Raw genomic sequence first — 15,881 nt, forward strand, 5'->3', positions numbered from 1 at the left:
ATGTCAGAACACACACCTCCTACTGTATTCATTATGTCAGAACACACACCTCCTACTGTATTCATTATGTCAGAACACACACCTCCTACTGTATTCATTATGTCAGAACACACACCTCCTACTGTATTCATTATGTCAGAACACACACCTCCTACTGTATTCATTATGTCTACTTCCACGCCATCATACAGGTCAGAACACACACCTCCTACTGTATTCATTATGTCAGAACACACACCTCCTACTGTATTCATTATGTCAGAACACACACCTCCTACTGTATTCATTATGTCAGAACACACACCTCCTACTGTATTCATTATGTCAGAACACACACCTCCTACTGTATTCATTATGTCAGAACACACACGCCTACTCATTCATTAGGTCAGAACACACACCTCCTACTGTATTCATTATGTCAGAACACACACCTCCTACTGTATTCATTATGTCAGAACACACACCTCCTACTGTATTCATTATGTCAGAACACACACCTCCTACTGTATTCACGCCATCATACAGGTCAGAACACACACCTCCTACTGTATTCATTATGTCAGAACACACACCTCCTACTGTATTCATTATGTCAGAACACACACCTCCTACTGTATTCATTATGTCAGAACACACACCTCCTACTGTATTCATTATGTCAGAACACACACCTCCTACTGTATTCATTATGTCAGAACACACACCTCCTACTGTATTCATTATGTCAGAACACACACCTCCTACTGTATTCATTATGTCAGAACACACACCTCCTACTGTATTCATTATGTCAGAACACACACCTCCTACTGTATTCATTATGTCAGAACACACACCTCCTACTGTATTCATTATGTCAGAACACACACCTCCTACTGTATTCATTATGTCAGAACACACACCTACTGTATTCATTATGTCAGAACACACACTTCCTACTGTATTCATTATGTCAGAACACACACCTCCTACTGTATTCATTATGTCAGAACACACACCTCCTACTGTATTCATTATGTCAGAACACACACCTCCTACTGTATTCATTATGTCAGAACACACACCTCCTACTGTATTCATTATGTCAGAACACACACCTCCTACTGTATTCATTATGTCAGAACACACACTACTGTATTCATTATGTTCCTACTGTATTCATTATGTCAGAACACACACCTCCTACTGTATTCATTATGTCAGAACACACACCTCCTACTGTATTCATTATGTCAGAACACACACCTCCTACTGTATTCATTATGTCTACTTCCACGCCATCATACAGGTCAGAACACACACCTCCTACTGTATTCATTATGTCAGAACACACACCTCCTACTGTATTCATTATGTCAGAACACACACCTCCTACTGTATTCATTATGTCAGAACACACACCTCCTACTGTATTCATTATGTCAGAACACACACCTTCCTACTGTATTCATTATGTCAGAACACACACCTCCTACTCAGAACACACACCTCCTACTGTCATTATGTCAGAACACACACCTCCTACTGTATTCATTATGTCAGAACACACACCTCCTACTGTATTCATTATGTCAGAACACACACCTCCTACTGTATTCATTATGTCAGAACACACACCTCCTACTGTATTCATTATGTCAGAACACACACCTCCTACTGTATTCATTATGTCAGAACACACACCTCCTACTGTATTCATTATGTCAGAACACACACCTCCTACTGTATTCATTATGTCAGAACACACACCTCCTACTGTATTCATTATGTCAGAACACACACCTCCTACTGTATTCATTATGTCAGAACACACACCTCCTACTGTATTCATTATGTCAGAACACACACCTCCTACTGTATTCATTATGTCAGAACACACACTCCTACTCATTCATTAGGTCAGAACACACACCTCCTACTGTATTCATTATGTCAGAACACACACCTCCTACTGTATTCATTATGTCAGAACACACACCTCCTACTGTATTCATTATGTCAGAACACACACCTCCTACTGTATTCATTATGTCAGAACACACACCTCCTACTGTATTCATTATGTATTCATTCATACAGGTCAGAACACACACCTCCTACTGTATTCATTATGTCAGAACACACCTCCTACTGTATTCATTATGTCAGAACACACACCTCCTACTGTATTCATTATGTCAGAACACACACCTCCTACTGTATTCATTATGTCAGAACACACACCTCCTACTGTATTCATTATGTCAGAACACACACCTCCTACTGTATTCATTATGTCAGAACACACACCTCCTACTGTATTCATTATGTCAGAACACACACCTCCTACTGTATTCATTATGTCAGAACACACACCTCCTACTGTATTCATTATGTCAGAACACACACCTCCTACTGTATTCATTATGTCAGAACACACACCTCCTACTGTATTCATTATGCCAGAACACACACCTCCTACTGTATTCATTATGTCAGAACACACACCTCCTACTGTATTCATTATGTCAGAACACACACCTCCTACTGTATTCATTATGTCAGAACACACACCTCCTACTGTATTCATTATGTCTACTTCCACGCCATCATACAGGTCAGAACACACACCTCCTACTGTATTCATTATGTCAGAACACACACCTCCTACTGTATTCATTATGTCTACTTCCACGCCATCATACAGGTCAGAACACACACCTCCTACTGTATTCATTATGTCTACTTCCACGCCATCATACAGGTCAGAACACACACCTCCTACTGTATTCATTATGTCTACTTCCACGCCATCATACAGGTCAGAACACACACCTCCTACTGTATTCATTATGTCAGCACACACAATTCCTACTGTATTCATTATGTCTACTTCCACGCCATCATACAGGTCAGAACACACACCTCCTACTGTATTCATTATGTCAGAACACACATCTCCTACTGTATGCATTATGTCAGCACACACAATTCCTACTGTATTCATTATGTCTACTTCCACGCCATCATACAGGTCAGAACACACATCTCCTACTGTATTCATTATGTCAGAACACACACCTCCTACTGTATTCATTATGTCAGCACACACACCTCCTACTGTATTCATTATGTCAGCACACACACCTCCTACTGTATTCATTATGTCAGAACACACACCTCCTACTGTATTCATTAGGTCAGAACACACACCTCCTACTGTATTCATTAGGTCAGAACACACACCTCCTACTGTATTCATTATGTCAGAACACACACCTCCTACTGTATTCATTATGTCAGAACACACACCTCCTACTGTATTCATTATGTCAGAACACACACCTCCTACTGTATTCATTATGTCAGAACACACACCTCCTACTGTATTCATTGTCTTTGTAACTGATGTTGAGATTGACAGTAGAATAAAAACAGTGAGTGTGTGTTGCAGGAGAGGAAGAAGTTTGGTCCTCTGGGTTGGAACATCCGTTATGAGTTCAACGACAGCGACAGAGAGTGTGCCCTGCTCAACCAGAACCTCTACTGTCAGACTGGTCACATACCCTGGGATGCTCTCATCTACATCACTGGTAGGACTGTGTGTGTATCGGCCTCCCTGCCTGTCTCCATGCCTGTCTGTCTCCCTCCTTGCCTGTCTCCCTGCCTGCCTCCTTGCCTCTCTCCCTGCCTGTCTCCCTGTCTCCCTTCCCGCCTCCCTGTCTGCCTTCCCGCCTCCCTGTCTCCCTTCCCGCCTCCCTGTCTCCCTTCCCGCCTCCCTGTCTGCCTTCCCGCCTCCCTGTCTGCCTTCCCGTCTCCCTTCCCGCCTCCCTGTCTGCCTTCCCGCCTCCCTGTCTCCCTTCCCGCCTCCCTGTCTCCCTTCCCGCCTCCCTGTCTCCCTTCCCGCCTCCCTGTCTGCCTTCCCGCCTCCCTGTCTCCCTTCCCGCCTCCCTGTCTCCCTGCCTGCCTGTCTCCCTTCCCGCCTCCCTGTCTCCCTTCCCGCCTCCCTGTCTCCCTTCCCGCCTCCCTGTCTCCCTTCCCGCCTCCCTGTCTCCCTGCCTGCCTGTCTCCTTCCCGCCTCCCCTTCCCGCCTCCCTGTCTCCCTTCCCGCCTCCCTGTCTCCCTGCCTGCCTCCTTGCCTCTCTCCCTGCCTGTCTCCCTGTCTGCCTTCCCGCCTCCCTGTCTGCCTTCCCGCCTCCCTGTCTGCCTTCCCGCCTCCCTGTCTCCCTTCCCGCCTCCCTGTCTGCCTTCCCGTCTCCCTTCCCGCCTCCCTGTCTGCCTTCCCGCCTCCCTGTCTCCCTTCCCACCTCCCTGTCTCCCTTCCCGCCTCCCTGTCTCCCTTCCCGCCTCCCTGTCTCCCTTCCCGCCTCCCTGTCTGCCTGTCTCCCTGCCGGGTCCTCCATTATTCACATTACTGCTGGCCACTGTGAGGTTCTGAGAGGTTTAGTAGCAGGGAAGACCCTGACGTTCAGGGAGGTTTAGTAGCAGGGAAGACCCTGGGGTTCTGGGAGGTTTAGTAGCAGGGAAGACCCTGAGGTTCAGGGAGGTTTAGTAGCAGGGAAGACCCTGAGTTTCTGAGAGGTTTAGTAGCAGGGAAGACCCTGAGGTTCTGCGAGGTTTAGCAGCAGAGAAGACCCTGAGGTTCTGGGAGGTTTAGTAGCAGGGAAGACCCTGAGGTTCTGGGAGGTTTAGTAGCAGGGAAGACCCTGAGGTTCTGGGAGGTTTAGTAGCAGGGAAGACCCTGAGGTTCTGGGAGGTTTAGTAGCAGGGAAGACCCTGAGGTTCTGGGAGGTTTAGTAGCAGGGAAGACCCTGAGGTTCTGGGAGGTTTAGTAGCAGGGAAGACCCTGAGGTTCTGGGAGGTTTAGTAGCAGGGAAGACCCTGAGGTTATGAGAGGTTTAGTAGCAGGGAAGATCCTGAGGTTCTGGGAGGTTTAGTAGCAGGGAAGACCCTGAGGTTCATGGAGGTTTAGTAACAGGGAAGACCCGGAGGTTCTCTGAGGTTTAGTAGCAGGGAAGACCCTGAGGTTCTGAGAGGTTTAGTAGCAGGGAAGACCCTGAGGTTCTGGGAGGTTTAGTAGCAGGGAAGATACTGAGGTTCTGGGAGGTTTTGCACCAGGGAAGACCCTGAGGTTCTGGGAGGTTTAGTAGCAAGGAAGACCTTGAGGTTCTGGGAAGTTTAGTTGCAGGTATTGTTGTGAATTATTAGACACTACTGTACTTTTGTAGCTAGGAACACAAGCATTTCGCTACACCTGCAATAACATGTGACCAGTAAAATTGGATTTGATTTGAGAATGATGTTTGACAAGGAGGAGTCCACATACACTACATTACTACACTACATTACTACACTACATTAAGAAAAGTTTCTCTAAACTGACATGTTTTTCCCCTTTTTCAAATTCGACCCCTTCTAATTATGATTATACATCATTTAAAATATATTTTGGGGGATTACACGCTCCTGAGGCCAGATGTTATTTCATTACTGATTTCTTCTTCAGGCTCTGTAATGTTTGTTTAATTCCTAATTGAACCGTTCTTTGTATGCAGAAACCATCCATTTGAAAATCATTGGGTGTTTAACCTAGAAAATCATTGGGTGTTTAACCTAGCATGATATAGTTTTAAACATCCTGAATCAAAGTGTTCCTCTCTCACGCAGTGTAATAACTGAAAGGTAGACAGAAGGGTTCCGCTGGGTTCCACCGTGTTCTGCATACTAACGTTTAGAACCTCTATTAGAACCTTCCATTTACCCAGCAGACCCTCTGTTCCAGCTCCACTCTGTCTGTAATAGGAATGATTCCAAATGTGCACATGTGTTTTCCACAGCAGGTTCATGTGAAGTGGGTCGTGTTCATTAGGGAAATGACCGTAAAACCAACACGAGCATTTCTTCTGGAGGTAGCCTCTCCAGGTTTCTGTCCATGTTCTTCCTTTCAGCACCTAATGACTCCCCCCACCCTCACCCTCTCTCCCCCCAGGGGAGATAACCTACGGAGGCAGGGTGACTGATGCCTGGGACCAGCGCTGTCTCCGCACCATCCTCAAACGGTTCTTCTCTCCTGTCACCCTGGACCCAGGGTACACCTTCTCCACCTCAGGTGAAGACCACTGTGTGTGTGTGTGCGTGCAAATGTGTGTGTACAATTTGTGTTTACAAATGTTGCTGAATCTGAGAAACGGGGGAAAGGTGTGTCCTGTTGTGTGTGTGTGTGTGTTCAGTGAGATCTAACTGTTCGTATTCTGTTGTGTGTGTGTGTTCAGTGAGATCTAACTGTTGGTATTCTGTGTGTGTGTGTTCAGTGAGATCTAACTGTTGGTATTCTGTCTGTGTGTGTTCAGTGAGATCTAACTGTTGGTATTCTGTGTGTGTGTGTTCAGTGAGATCTAACTGTTGGTATTCTGTCTGTGTGTGTTCAGTGAGATCTAACTGTTGGTATTCTGTGTGTTTATGTTCAGTGAGATCTAACTGTTGGTATTCTGTCTGTGTGTGTTCAGTGAGATCTAACTGTTGGTATTCTGTGTGTGTGTGTGTTCAGTGAGATCTAACTGTTGGTATTCTGTCTGTGTGTGTTCAGTGAGATCTAACTGTTGGTATTCTGTCTGTGTGTGTCAGGTGTCTACTTTGCCCCCGAGGCAGACAGACTGAGTGACTATAACAGGTACATAGAGAACCTTCCTCTCATAGACGACCCTGAGATCTTTGGTATGCACGAGAACGCCAACCTCGCCTTCCAGGTTCGACACTTCACTCTGCTTATATATTCTCACCTTTAGCTCAGTGGGCTAATACTGGCTTGGGGACAATTAACTATACAGTACCTAATGCTAATTTGTTTCGACAGATTTTGTTCATGTACTGTCTGAAAATAAGAGGTCACATCACCAATACAAAACATGTATTTAGCCAGTTAAGAGGAGAACATTACCTTTGATGCTGACAACATGGATACATACTGTAGGCGTATATAGTCTGTGTCCTGTGGGTTACTTGTCATCCCTAAAGCGGTGAGGTCTTGTCTGTCTGTACAGCGTCTGGAGACTATGACCCTGATCAACACCATCCTGGAGGTACAGCCTCGCTCCTCAGCCCGCGGCGGGGGCAAGAGCAACGACCAGATCGTCCACGAGCTGGCCGACTCCATCCTCGCCAAGATCCCGGGTGAGAGAGAGACGCACGTAAACACACTCACACACACACACATCCCAGGCTTGATTTATTCTGGTGCTTTTACGGTTTGATGTTCGCTTTGGTTTGAAATTAAAGTTAGTCTCTCTAAACTCATTATAGTGTGGTTGAAGTCACTGTCTGATCTGTCTCTCTGTCGGTCTGTCTGTCTGTCTGTGTCTGTCTCTCTTTCTGACTGTCTCTCTGTCTGTCTCTCTGTCGGTCTGTCTGTCTGTCTGACTGTCTCTCTGTCTGTGTCTGTCTCTCTATCTGTCTGTGTCTGTCTGATCTGTCTCTGCCTGTCTGTGTCTGTCTCTCTATCTGTCTGTGTCTGTCTGATCTGTCTCTGTCTGTCTGTGTCTGTCTCTCTGTCTGTCTGTGTCTGTCTGACTGTCTGTGTCTGTCTCTCTGTCTGACTGTCTGTCTGTGTTTGTCTCTCTGTCTGTCTGTGTCTGTCTGACTGTCTCTCTGTCTGTCTGTCTGTCTGTCTGATCTGTCTCTCTGTCGGTCTGTCTCCTCAGAGTGTCTGGATATGGATGAGGCAGCAGAGGCTCTGTTTATTCGTGACGCCAACGGACGCCTCAACTCCCTCACCACCGTCCTCGGACAGGAAGTAGACCGCTTTAACAACCTGCTGTGGGTCCTCAGGGTGAGTCAGGGGTCAGGCATTAGAGGTCAGGGGTCAGGCATTAGAGGTCAGGGGTCCCAGTTGAAAAGGTCCTTGATGAAATGTTAGGACAGCTGTATAGGTCCATGGTTCCAGCTGCTGCCCCTAGGTCTCAATGGAAGGTCCCCAGAGGCATAGTGGAGGGACATACAGTGCATTCGGAATCTATTCACCCCTTGACTTTTTCCACATTTTGTTACAGCCTTATTCTAACATATATTACATTTAGTTTTTTTCTCATCAATCTACACACAATAGCCCATAAAGACAAAGCAACAAAAAAAGTTAAAAAATGTTGGCTTTTAAAAAAAATATATATGTCACATTTACATAGGTATTCAGACCCTTTACTCAGTACTTTGTTGAAGCACCTTTGACAGTGATTACAGCCTCCAGTCTTCCTGGGTATGTCGCTGTAAGCTTGGCACACCTGTTTTTGGGGAGTTTCTCCCATTCTTCTCTGCAGATCCTCTCAAGCTCTGTCAGGTTGGATAGAGAGCGTCGCTGCACAGCTATTTTCAGGTCTCTCCAGAGATGTTAGATTGGGTTCAAGTCTGGGCTCTGGCTGGGCTACTCAAGGACATTCAGAGACTTGTCCCGAAGCCACTCCTGCATTGTCTTGTCTGTTTGCTTAGGGTTGTTGTCCTGTTGGAAGGTGAACTAGTCCTCAGCGCTCTGGAGCAGGTTTTCATCAAGGATCTCTCTGTACTTTGCTCCGTTCATCTTTCCCTCGATCCTGACTAGTCTCCCAGTCCCTGCCGCTGTAAAACATCCCCACAGCATGATGCTGTCACCACCCTGCTTCACCGTAGGGATGGTGCCAGGTTTCCTCCAGACGTGACGTTTGGCATTCAGGCCAAAATGTTCAATCTTGGTTTCATCAGACCAGAGAATCTTGTTTCTCATGGTCTGAGAGTTCTTTAGGTGCCTCTTGGCAAACTCCAAGTAGGCTGTCATGTGCTTTTTTACTGAGGAGTGGCTTCCACTTCCACTTGCCACTCTACTATAAAGGCCTGATTGGTGGAGTACTGCAGAGATGATTGTCCATCTGGAAGGTTCTCCCATCTCCACAAAGGAACTCTAGAGCTCTGTCAGAGTGACCATCAGGTTCTTGGTCACCTCCCTGAACAAGGCCCTTCTCCCTGATTGCTCAGTTTGGCCAGGCAGCCAGCTCTAGGTAGAGTCTTGGTGTTCCAAATGATTTCCATTATAAAATGATGGAAGACACTGTTCTTGGGGACCTTCAATGCTGCAGACAGTTGTTTTGTACCCTTCCCCAGATCTGTGCCTCCACACAATCCTGTCTCAGAACTCTACGGTTTTTGCTCTGACATGCACTGTCAACTGTTGGTACCTTATATAGATCTCAAGCACAGGAGGTTGGTGGCACCTTAATTTGGGAGGATGGGCTCGTTGTAATGACTGGAACAGAATAAATGGAATGGTATCAAATACACAAATACATCCGTGTGTGTGAAGCCATTCCATTTGCTCCGTACCAGACATTATTATGATCCGTTCTCCCCTCAGCAGCCTCCACTGATCTCAAGGATGATCCATGGAAACAGGAAACAGGATGCACCGGAGCTCAATTTTGAGTTTCATCGATAAGGTTGAATACTTATGTAAATGTCATATTTCATTTTTTATATCATTTTTTGCAAACATTTCTAAAAACCTGTTTTCGCTTTGTCATTATATGGTATTGTGTGTAGATTGATGAGGGGAAAATATCATTTCATCCATTTTAGAATAAGGCTGTAACGTAACAAAATGTGGAAAAAGGGAATGTGTTTGAGTACTTTCCGAAGAATCTGTATGTGGTTATAAGGACAGATGCTGCAGCCACATTGTTGGCAAACCGTTACTGCAGTGGTGACCTCTGGGTTTATGATGTTCTCTTGTGGATGTCTCAGATAAACACCCACAAACACTTCTCCTCACATTCAGCCTCCCTCCCTCCCTCCCTTCCTCCCTCCCTAGGTGTCTCTGTGTACCCTCCAGAAGGCTATAGCAGGGCTGGTAGTGATGTCAGAGGAGATGGAGAGGATCTACACCAGTTTCCTCAACAACCAGGTTCCAAACCACTGGAGCACCTCAGCCTACCCCTCCCTCAAACCCCTGGCCAGCTGGGTTAAAGACCTGGCCCTCAGGACCTGCTTCATCGAGGTGAGAGAGACATCTCTCTCTCTCATAGACACATGTTGCTGTACAGTTGGGTCAATGAACCTCTCTTTAAGTCCTGAGTCAGACACAATTTACCCCCCAAACCACTATTTGTGTACATATGTATTGATGTACTACGACACAGTGAAACACTATATTTACTTCTCTCAGACGTGTGTGGATGTTGTCAATACATCAGATGGGAAGACTTGTGTGTTTGTGTGTTGTCATTACATCAGATGGGAGACTTGTGTGTTTGTGTGTTGTCATTACATCAGATGGGAGACTTGTGTGTTGTCATTACATCAGATGAGAGACTTGTGTGTTTGTGTGTGGTCATTACATCAGATGGGAGACTTGTGTGTTGTCATTACATCAGATGAGAGACTTGTGTGTTTGTGTGTGGTCATTACATCAGATGGGAGACTTGTGTGTTGTCATTACATCAGATGAGAGACTTGTGTGTTTGTGTGTTGTCATTACATCAGATGGGAGACTTGTGTGTTTGTGTGTTGTCATTACATCAGATGGGAGACTTGTGTGTTTGTGTGTTGTCATTACATCAGATGATAAGACTTGTGTGTTTGTGTGTTGTCATTACATCAGATGGGAGACTTGTGTGTTGTCATTACATCAGATGGGAGACTTGTGTCTCACACACACACACACACACACACACAGTCATTATCAGGGGTAGTGAGATGGGATGATGTGATGAGAGAATCATGTTTAAACATTAGCAGCACGCCATCCACTTCAGACTGACTTCTTTCTTTCTCGTCTCTTACTCCCACGTTCTATTCTTCTGTGTCCTTGCTCTGCATTTACCCATCTCTATCTCTCTCTCTTTCTCTCTCCCTAGTCTTCTCTCTTTCCCTCTCCCTAGTCTTCTCTCTTTCTCTCTTTCCCTCTCCCTAGTCTTCTCTCTTTCTCTCTCCCTAGTCTTCTCTCTTTCTCTCTCCCTAGTCTTCTCTCTTTCTCTCTCCCTAGTCTTCTCTCTTTCCCTCTCCCTAGTCTTCTCTCTTTCTCTCTTTCCCTCTCCCTAGTCTTCTCTCTTTCTCTCTCCCTAGTCTTCTCTCTTTCCCTCTCCCTAGTCTTCTCTCTTTCTCTCTTTCCCTCTCCCTAGTCTTCTCTCTTTCTCTCTCCCTAGTCTCCTCTGTCTTTCCCTCACCCTAGTCTTCTCTCTTTCCCTCTCCCTAGTCTTCTCTTTCCCTCTCCCTAGTCTTCTCTTTCCCTCTCCCTAGTCTTCTCTTTCCCTCTCCCTAGTCTTCTCTCTCTCTCTCCCTAGTCTTCTCTCTTTCTCTCTTTCCCTCTCCCTAGTATTCTCTCTTTTTTCTCCCTCTCTCTCCCTAGTCTTCTCTCTTTCCCTCTCCCTAGTCTTCTCTCTTTCCCTCTCCCTAGTCTTCTCTCTCTTTTGTCTCCCTCTCTCTCCCTAGTCTTCTCTCTTTTTTCTCTTTCCCTCTCCCTAGTCTTCTCTCTCTTTTTTCTCCCTCTCTCTCCCTAGTCTTCTCTCTCTTTGTTTGTCTCTATCTCCAGTCTTCTCTCTCCTCTATCAATTTACATTTTCTATTAGCATGTGAAACATATGTTAACAATGCCAAAGCCAGTGAACTAGATAATAATCTCTCTGCTCTCTGTCCATCTCTCGTTCTCTCTGTGCACTCGCTCCGTCGCCCCAGACTGAAGCGTCTGTTCCGGGAGACTGGTCTTACTGTGTATTACGCAATCCCTAAATGTCTACACACAGACAGATGAACATAACCCCAGTCTCTGGTGACAGCCTTACAATTAGGTTCTGGGAACTGAGATGAACATAACCCAAACAAAATCACCCTCTCCTTCGTGTGCGTGTGTCTGTGTGTGTGTGTCTGTGTGTGTGTGTGTGTGTGTCTGTGTGTGTGTGTTCATGCAGGGAAACCAACTTCCTCTCTGTCTGTGTGTTTGTGTAGAACTGGATCACGCGGGGTCAGCCCAAATCCTTCTGGATCTCTGGACTATTCTTCCCTCAGGGCTTCCTCACTGGTCAGTACACACCGTCTCCTCTGTTCTCTAGTCAATATTATGTAGTATTAAATATCACTGGTCAGTACACACCGTCTCCTCTGTTCTCTAGTCAATATTATGTAGTATTAAATATCACTGGTCAGTACACACCGTCTCCTCTGTTCTCTAGTCAATATTATGTAGTATTAAATATCACTGGTCAGTACACACCGTCTCCTCTGTTCTCTAGTCAATATTATGTAGTATTAAATATCACTGGTCAGTACACACCGTCTCCTCTGTTCTCTAGTCAATGTTATGTACTATTAAATATCACTGGTCAGTACACACCGTCTCCTCTGTTCTCTAGTCAATGTTATGTAGTATTAAATATCACTGGTCAGTACACACCATCTCCTCTGTTCTCTAGTCAATATTATGTAGTATTAAATATCACTGGTCAGTACACACTGTCTCCTCTGTTCTCTAGTCAATATTATGTAGTATTAAATATTACTGGTCAGTACACACTGTCTCCTCTGTTCTCTAGTCAATATTATGTAGTATTAAATATCACTGGTCAGTACACACCATCTCCTCTGTTCTCTAGTCAATATTATGTAGTATTAAATATCACTGGTCAGTACACACTGTCTCCTCTGTTCTCTAGTCAATATTATGTAGTATTAAATATCACTGGTCAGTACACACTGTCTCCTCTGTTCTCTAGTCAATATTATGTAGTATTAAATATTACTGGTCAGTACACACTGTCTCCTCTGTGTTCTGTTCTCTAGTCAATATTATGTAGTATTAAATATCACTGGTCAGTACACACTGTCTCCTCTGTTCTCTAGTCAATATTATGTAGTATTAAATATCACTGGTCAGTACACACTGTCTCCTTTGTGTTCTGTTCTCTAGTCAATATTATGTAGTATTAAATATCACTGGTCAGTACACACCATCTCCTCTGTTCTCTAGTCAATATTATGTAGTATTAAATATCACTGGTCAGTACACACCATCTCCTCTGTTCTCTAGTCAATATTATGTAGTATTAAATATCACTGGTCAGTACACACCATCTCCTCTGTTCTCTAGTCAATATTATGTAGTATTAAATATCACTGGTCAGTACACACCATCTCCTCTGTTCTCTAGTCAATATTATGTAGTATTAAATATCACTGGTCAGTACACACCATCTCCTCTGTTCTCTAGTCAATATTATGTAGTATTAAATATTACTGGTCAGTACACACCGTCTCCTCTGTTCTCTAGTCAATGTTATGTAGTATTAAATATCACTGGTCAGTACACACCGTCTCCTCTGTTCTCTAGTCAATGTTATGTAGTATTAAATATCACTGGTCAGTACACACTGTCTCCTCTGTTCTCTAGTCAATATTATGTAGTATTAAATATCACTGGTCAGTACACACTGTCTCCTCTGTTCTCTAGTCAATATTATGTAGTATTAAATATTACTGGTCAGTACACACTGTCTCCTCTGTGTTCTGTTCTCTAGTCAATATTATGTAGTATTAAATATCACTGGTCAGTACACACTGTCTCCTCTGTTCTCTAGTCAATATTATGTAGTATTAAATATCACTGGTCAGTACACACTGTCTCCTCTGTGTTCTGTTCTCTAGTCAATATTATGTAGTATTAAATATCACTGGTCAGTACACACCGTCTCCTCTGTTCTCTAGTCAATATTATGTAGTATTAAATATCACTGGTCAGTACACACCATCTCCTCTGTTCTCTAGTCAATATTATGTAGTATTAAATATCACTGGTCAGTACACACCATCTCCTCTGTTCTCTAGTCAATGTTATGTAGTATTAAATATCACTGGTCAGTACACACCATCTCCTCTGTTCTCTAGTCAATATTATGTAGTATTAAATATCACTGGTCAGTACACACCGTCTCCTCTGTTCTCTAGTCAATATTATGTAGTATTAAATATCACTGGTCAGTACACACCATCTCCTCTGTTCTCTAGTCAATATTATGTAGTATTAAATATTACTGGTCAGTACACACCGTCTCCTCTGTTCTCTAGTCAATGTTATGTAGTATTAAATATCACTGGTCAGTACACACCGTCTCCTCTGTTCTCTAGTCAATATTATGTAGTATTAAATATCACTGGTCAGTACACACCATCTCCTCTGTTCTCTAGTCAATGTTATGTAGTATTAAATATCACTGGTCAGTACACACCATCTCCTCTGTTCTCTAGTCAATATTATGTAGTATTAAATATCACTGGTCAGTACACACCGTCTCCTCTGTTCTCTAGTCAATATTATGTAGTATTAAATATCACTGGTCAGTACACACCGTCTCCTCTGTTCTCTAGTCAATATTATGTAGTATTAAATATCACTGGTCAGTACACACCGTCTCCTCTGTTCTCTAGTCAATATTATGTAGTATTAAATATCACTGGTCAGTACACACCGTCTCCTCTGTTCTCTAGTCAATGTTATGTACTATTAAATATCACTGGTCAGTACACACCGTCTCCTCTGTTCTCTAGTCAATGTTATGTAGTATTAAATATCACTGGTCAGTACACACCATCTCCTCTGTTCTCTAGTCAATATTATGTAGTATTAAATATCACTGGTCAGTACACACTGTCTCCTCTGTTCTCTAGTCAATATTATGTAGTATTAAATATTACTGGTCAGTACACACTGTCTCCTCTGTTCTCTAGTCAATATTATGTAGTATTAAATATCACTGGTCAGTACACACCATCTCCTCTGTTCTCTAGTCAATATTATGTAGTATTAAATATCACTGGTCAGTACACACTGTCTCCTCTGTTCTCTAGTCAATATTATGTAGTATTAAATATCACTGGTCAGTACACACTGTCTCCTCTGTTCTCTAGTCAATATTATGTAGTATTAAATATTACTGGTCAGTACACACTGTCTCCTCTGTGTTCTGTTCTCTAGTCAATATTATGTAGTATTAAATATCACTGGTCAGTACACACTGTCTCCTCTGTTCTCTAGTCAATATTATGTAGTATTAAATATCACTGGTCAGTACACACTGTCTCCTTTGTGTTCTGTTCTCTAGTCAATATTATGTAGTAGTATTAAATATCACTGGTCAGTACACACCATCTCCTCTGTTCTCTAGTCAATATTATGTAGTATTAAATATCACTGGTCAGTACACACCATCTCCTCTGTTCTCTAGTCAATATTATGTAGTATTAAATATCACTGGTCAGTACACACCATCTCCTCTGTTCTCTAGTCAATATTATGTAGTATTAAATATCACTGGTCAGTACACACCATCTCCTCTGTTCTCTAGTCAATATTATGTAGTATTAAATATCACTGGTCAGTACACACCATCTCCTCTGTTCTCTAGTCAATATTATGTAGTATTAAATATCACTGGTCAGTACACACCATCTCCTCTGTTCTCTAGTCAATATTATGTAGTATTAAATATTACTGGTCAGTACACACCGTCTCCTCTGTTCTCTAGTCAATGTTATGTAGTATTAAATATCACTGGTCAGTACACACCGTCTCCTCTGTTCTCTAGTCAATGTTATGTAGTATTAAATATCACTGGTCAGTACACACTGTCTCCTCTGTTCTCTAGTCAATATTATGTAGTATTAAATATCACTGGTCAGTACACACTGTCTCCTCTGTTCTCTAGTCAATATTATGTAGTATTAAATATCACTGGTCAGTACACACTGTCTCCTCTGTGTTCTGTTCTCTAGTCAATATTATGTAGTATTAAATATCACTGGTCAGTACACACCGTCTCCTCTGTTCTCTAGTCAATATTATGTAGTATTAAATATCACTGGTCAGTACACACCATCTCCTCTGTTCTCTAGTCAAT

At 43.4% G+C, this 15,881-nt stretch overlaps 1 protein-coding gene across 1 annotated transcript in view; it reads left to right on the plus strand.

Moving 5' to 3' along the window:
• The window catches only part of dnah6 (dynein, axonemal, heavy chain 6), a 184,285-nt gene that overhangs the window by 149,669 nt on the left and 18,735 nt on the right, over positions 1–15,881 (plus strand). Inside the window, exons 65-71 of the mRNA XM_065004536.1 lie at positions 3,437–3,575; positions 5,972–6,091; positions 6,607–6,728; positions 7,023–7,152; positions 7,680–7,807; positions 9,809–9,994; positions 11,941–12,013. Coding sequence (XP_064860608.1) covers positions 3,437–3,575; positions 5,972–6,091; positions 6,607–6,728; positions 7,023–7,152; positions 7,680–7,807; positions 9,809–9,994; positions 11,941–12,013 — 898 coding nt within the window. The remainder of the gene's footprint in view (positions 1–3,436; positions 3,576–5,971; positions 6,092–6,606; positions 6,729–7,022; positions 7,153–7,679; positions 7,808–9,808; positions 9,995–11,940; positions 12,014–15,881) is intronic.

Source organism: Oncorhynchus nerka, linkage group LG18 (assembly GCF_034236695.1).
Source record: "Oncorhynchus nerka isolate Pitt River linkage group LG18, Oner_Uvic_2.0, whole genome shotgun sequence".
Taxonomy (NCBI): domain Eukaryota; kingdom Metazoa; phylum Chordata; class Actinopteri; order Salmoniformes; family Salmonidae; genus Oncorhynchus; species Oncorhynchus nerka.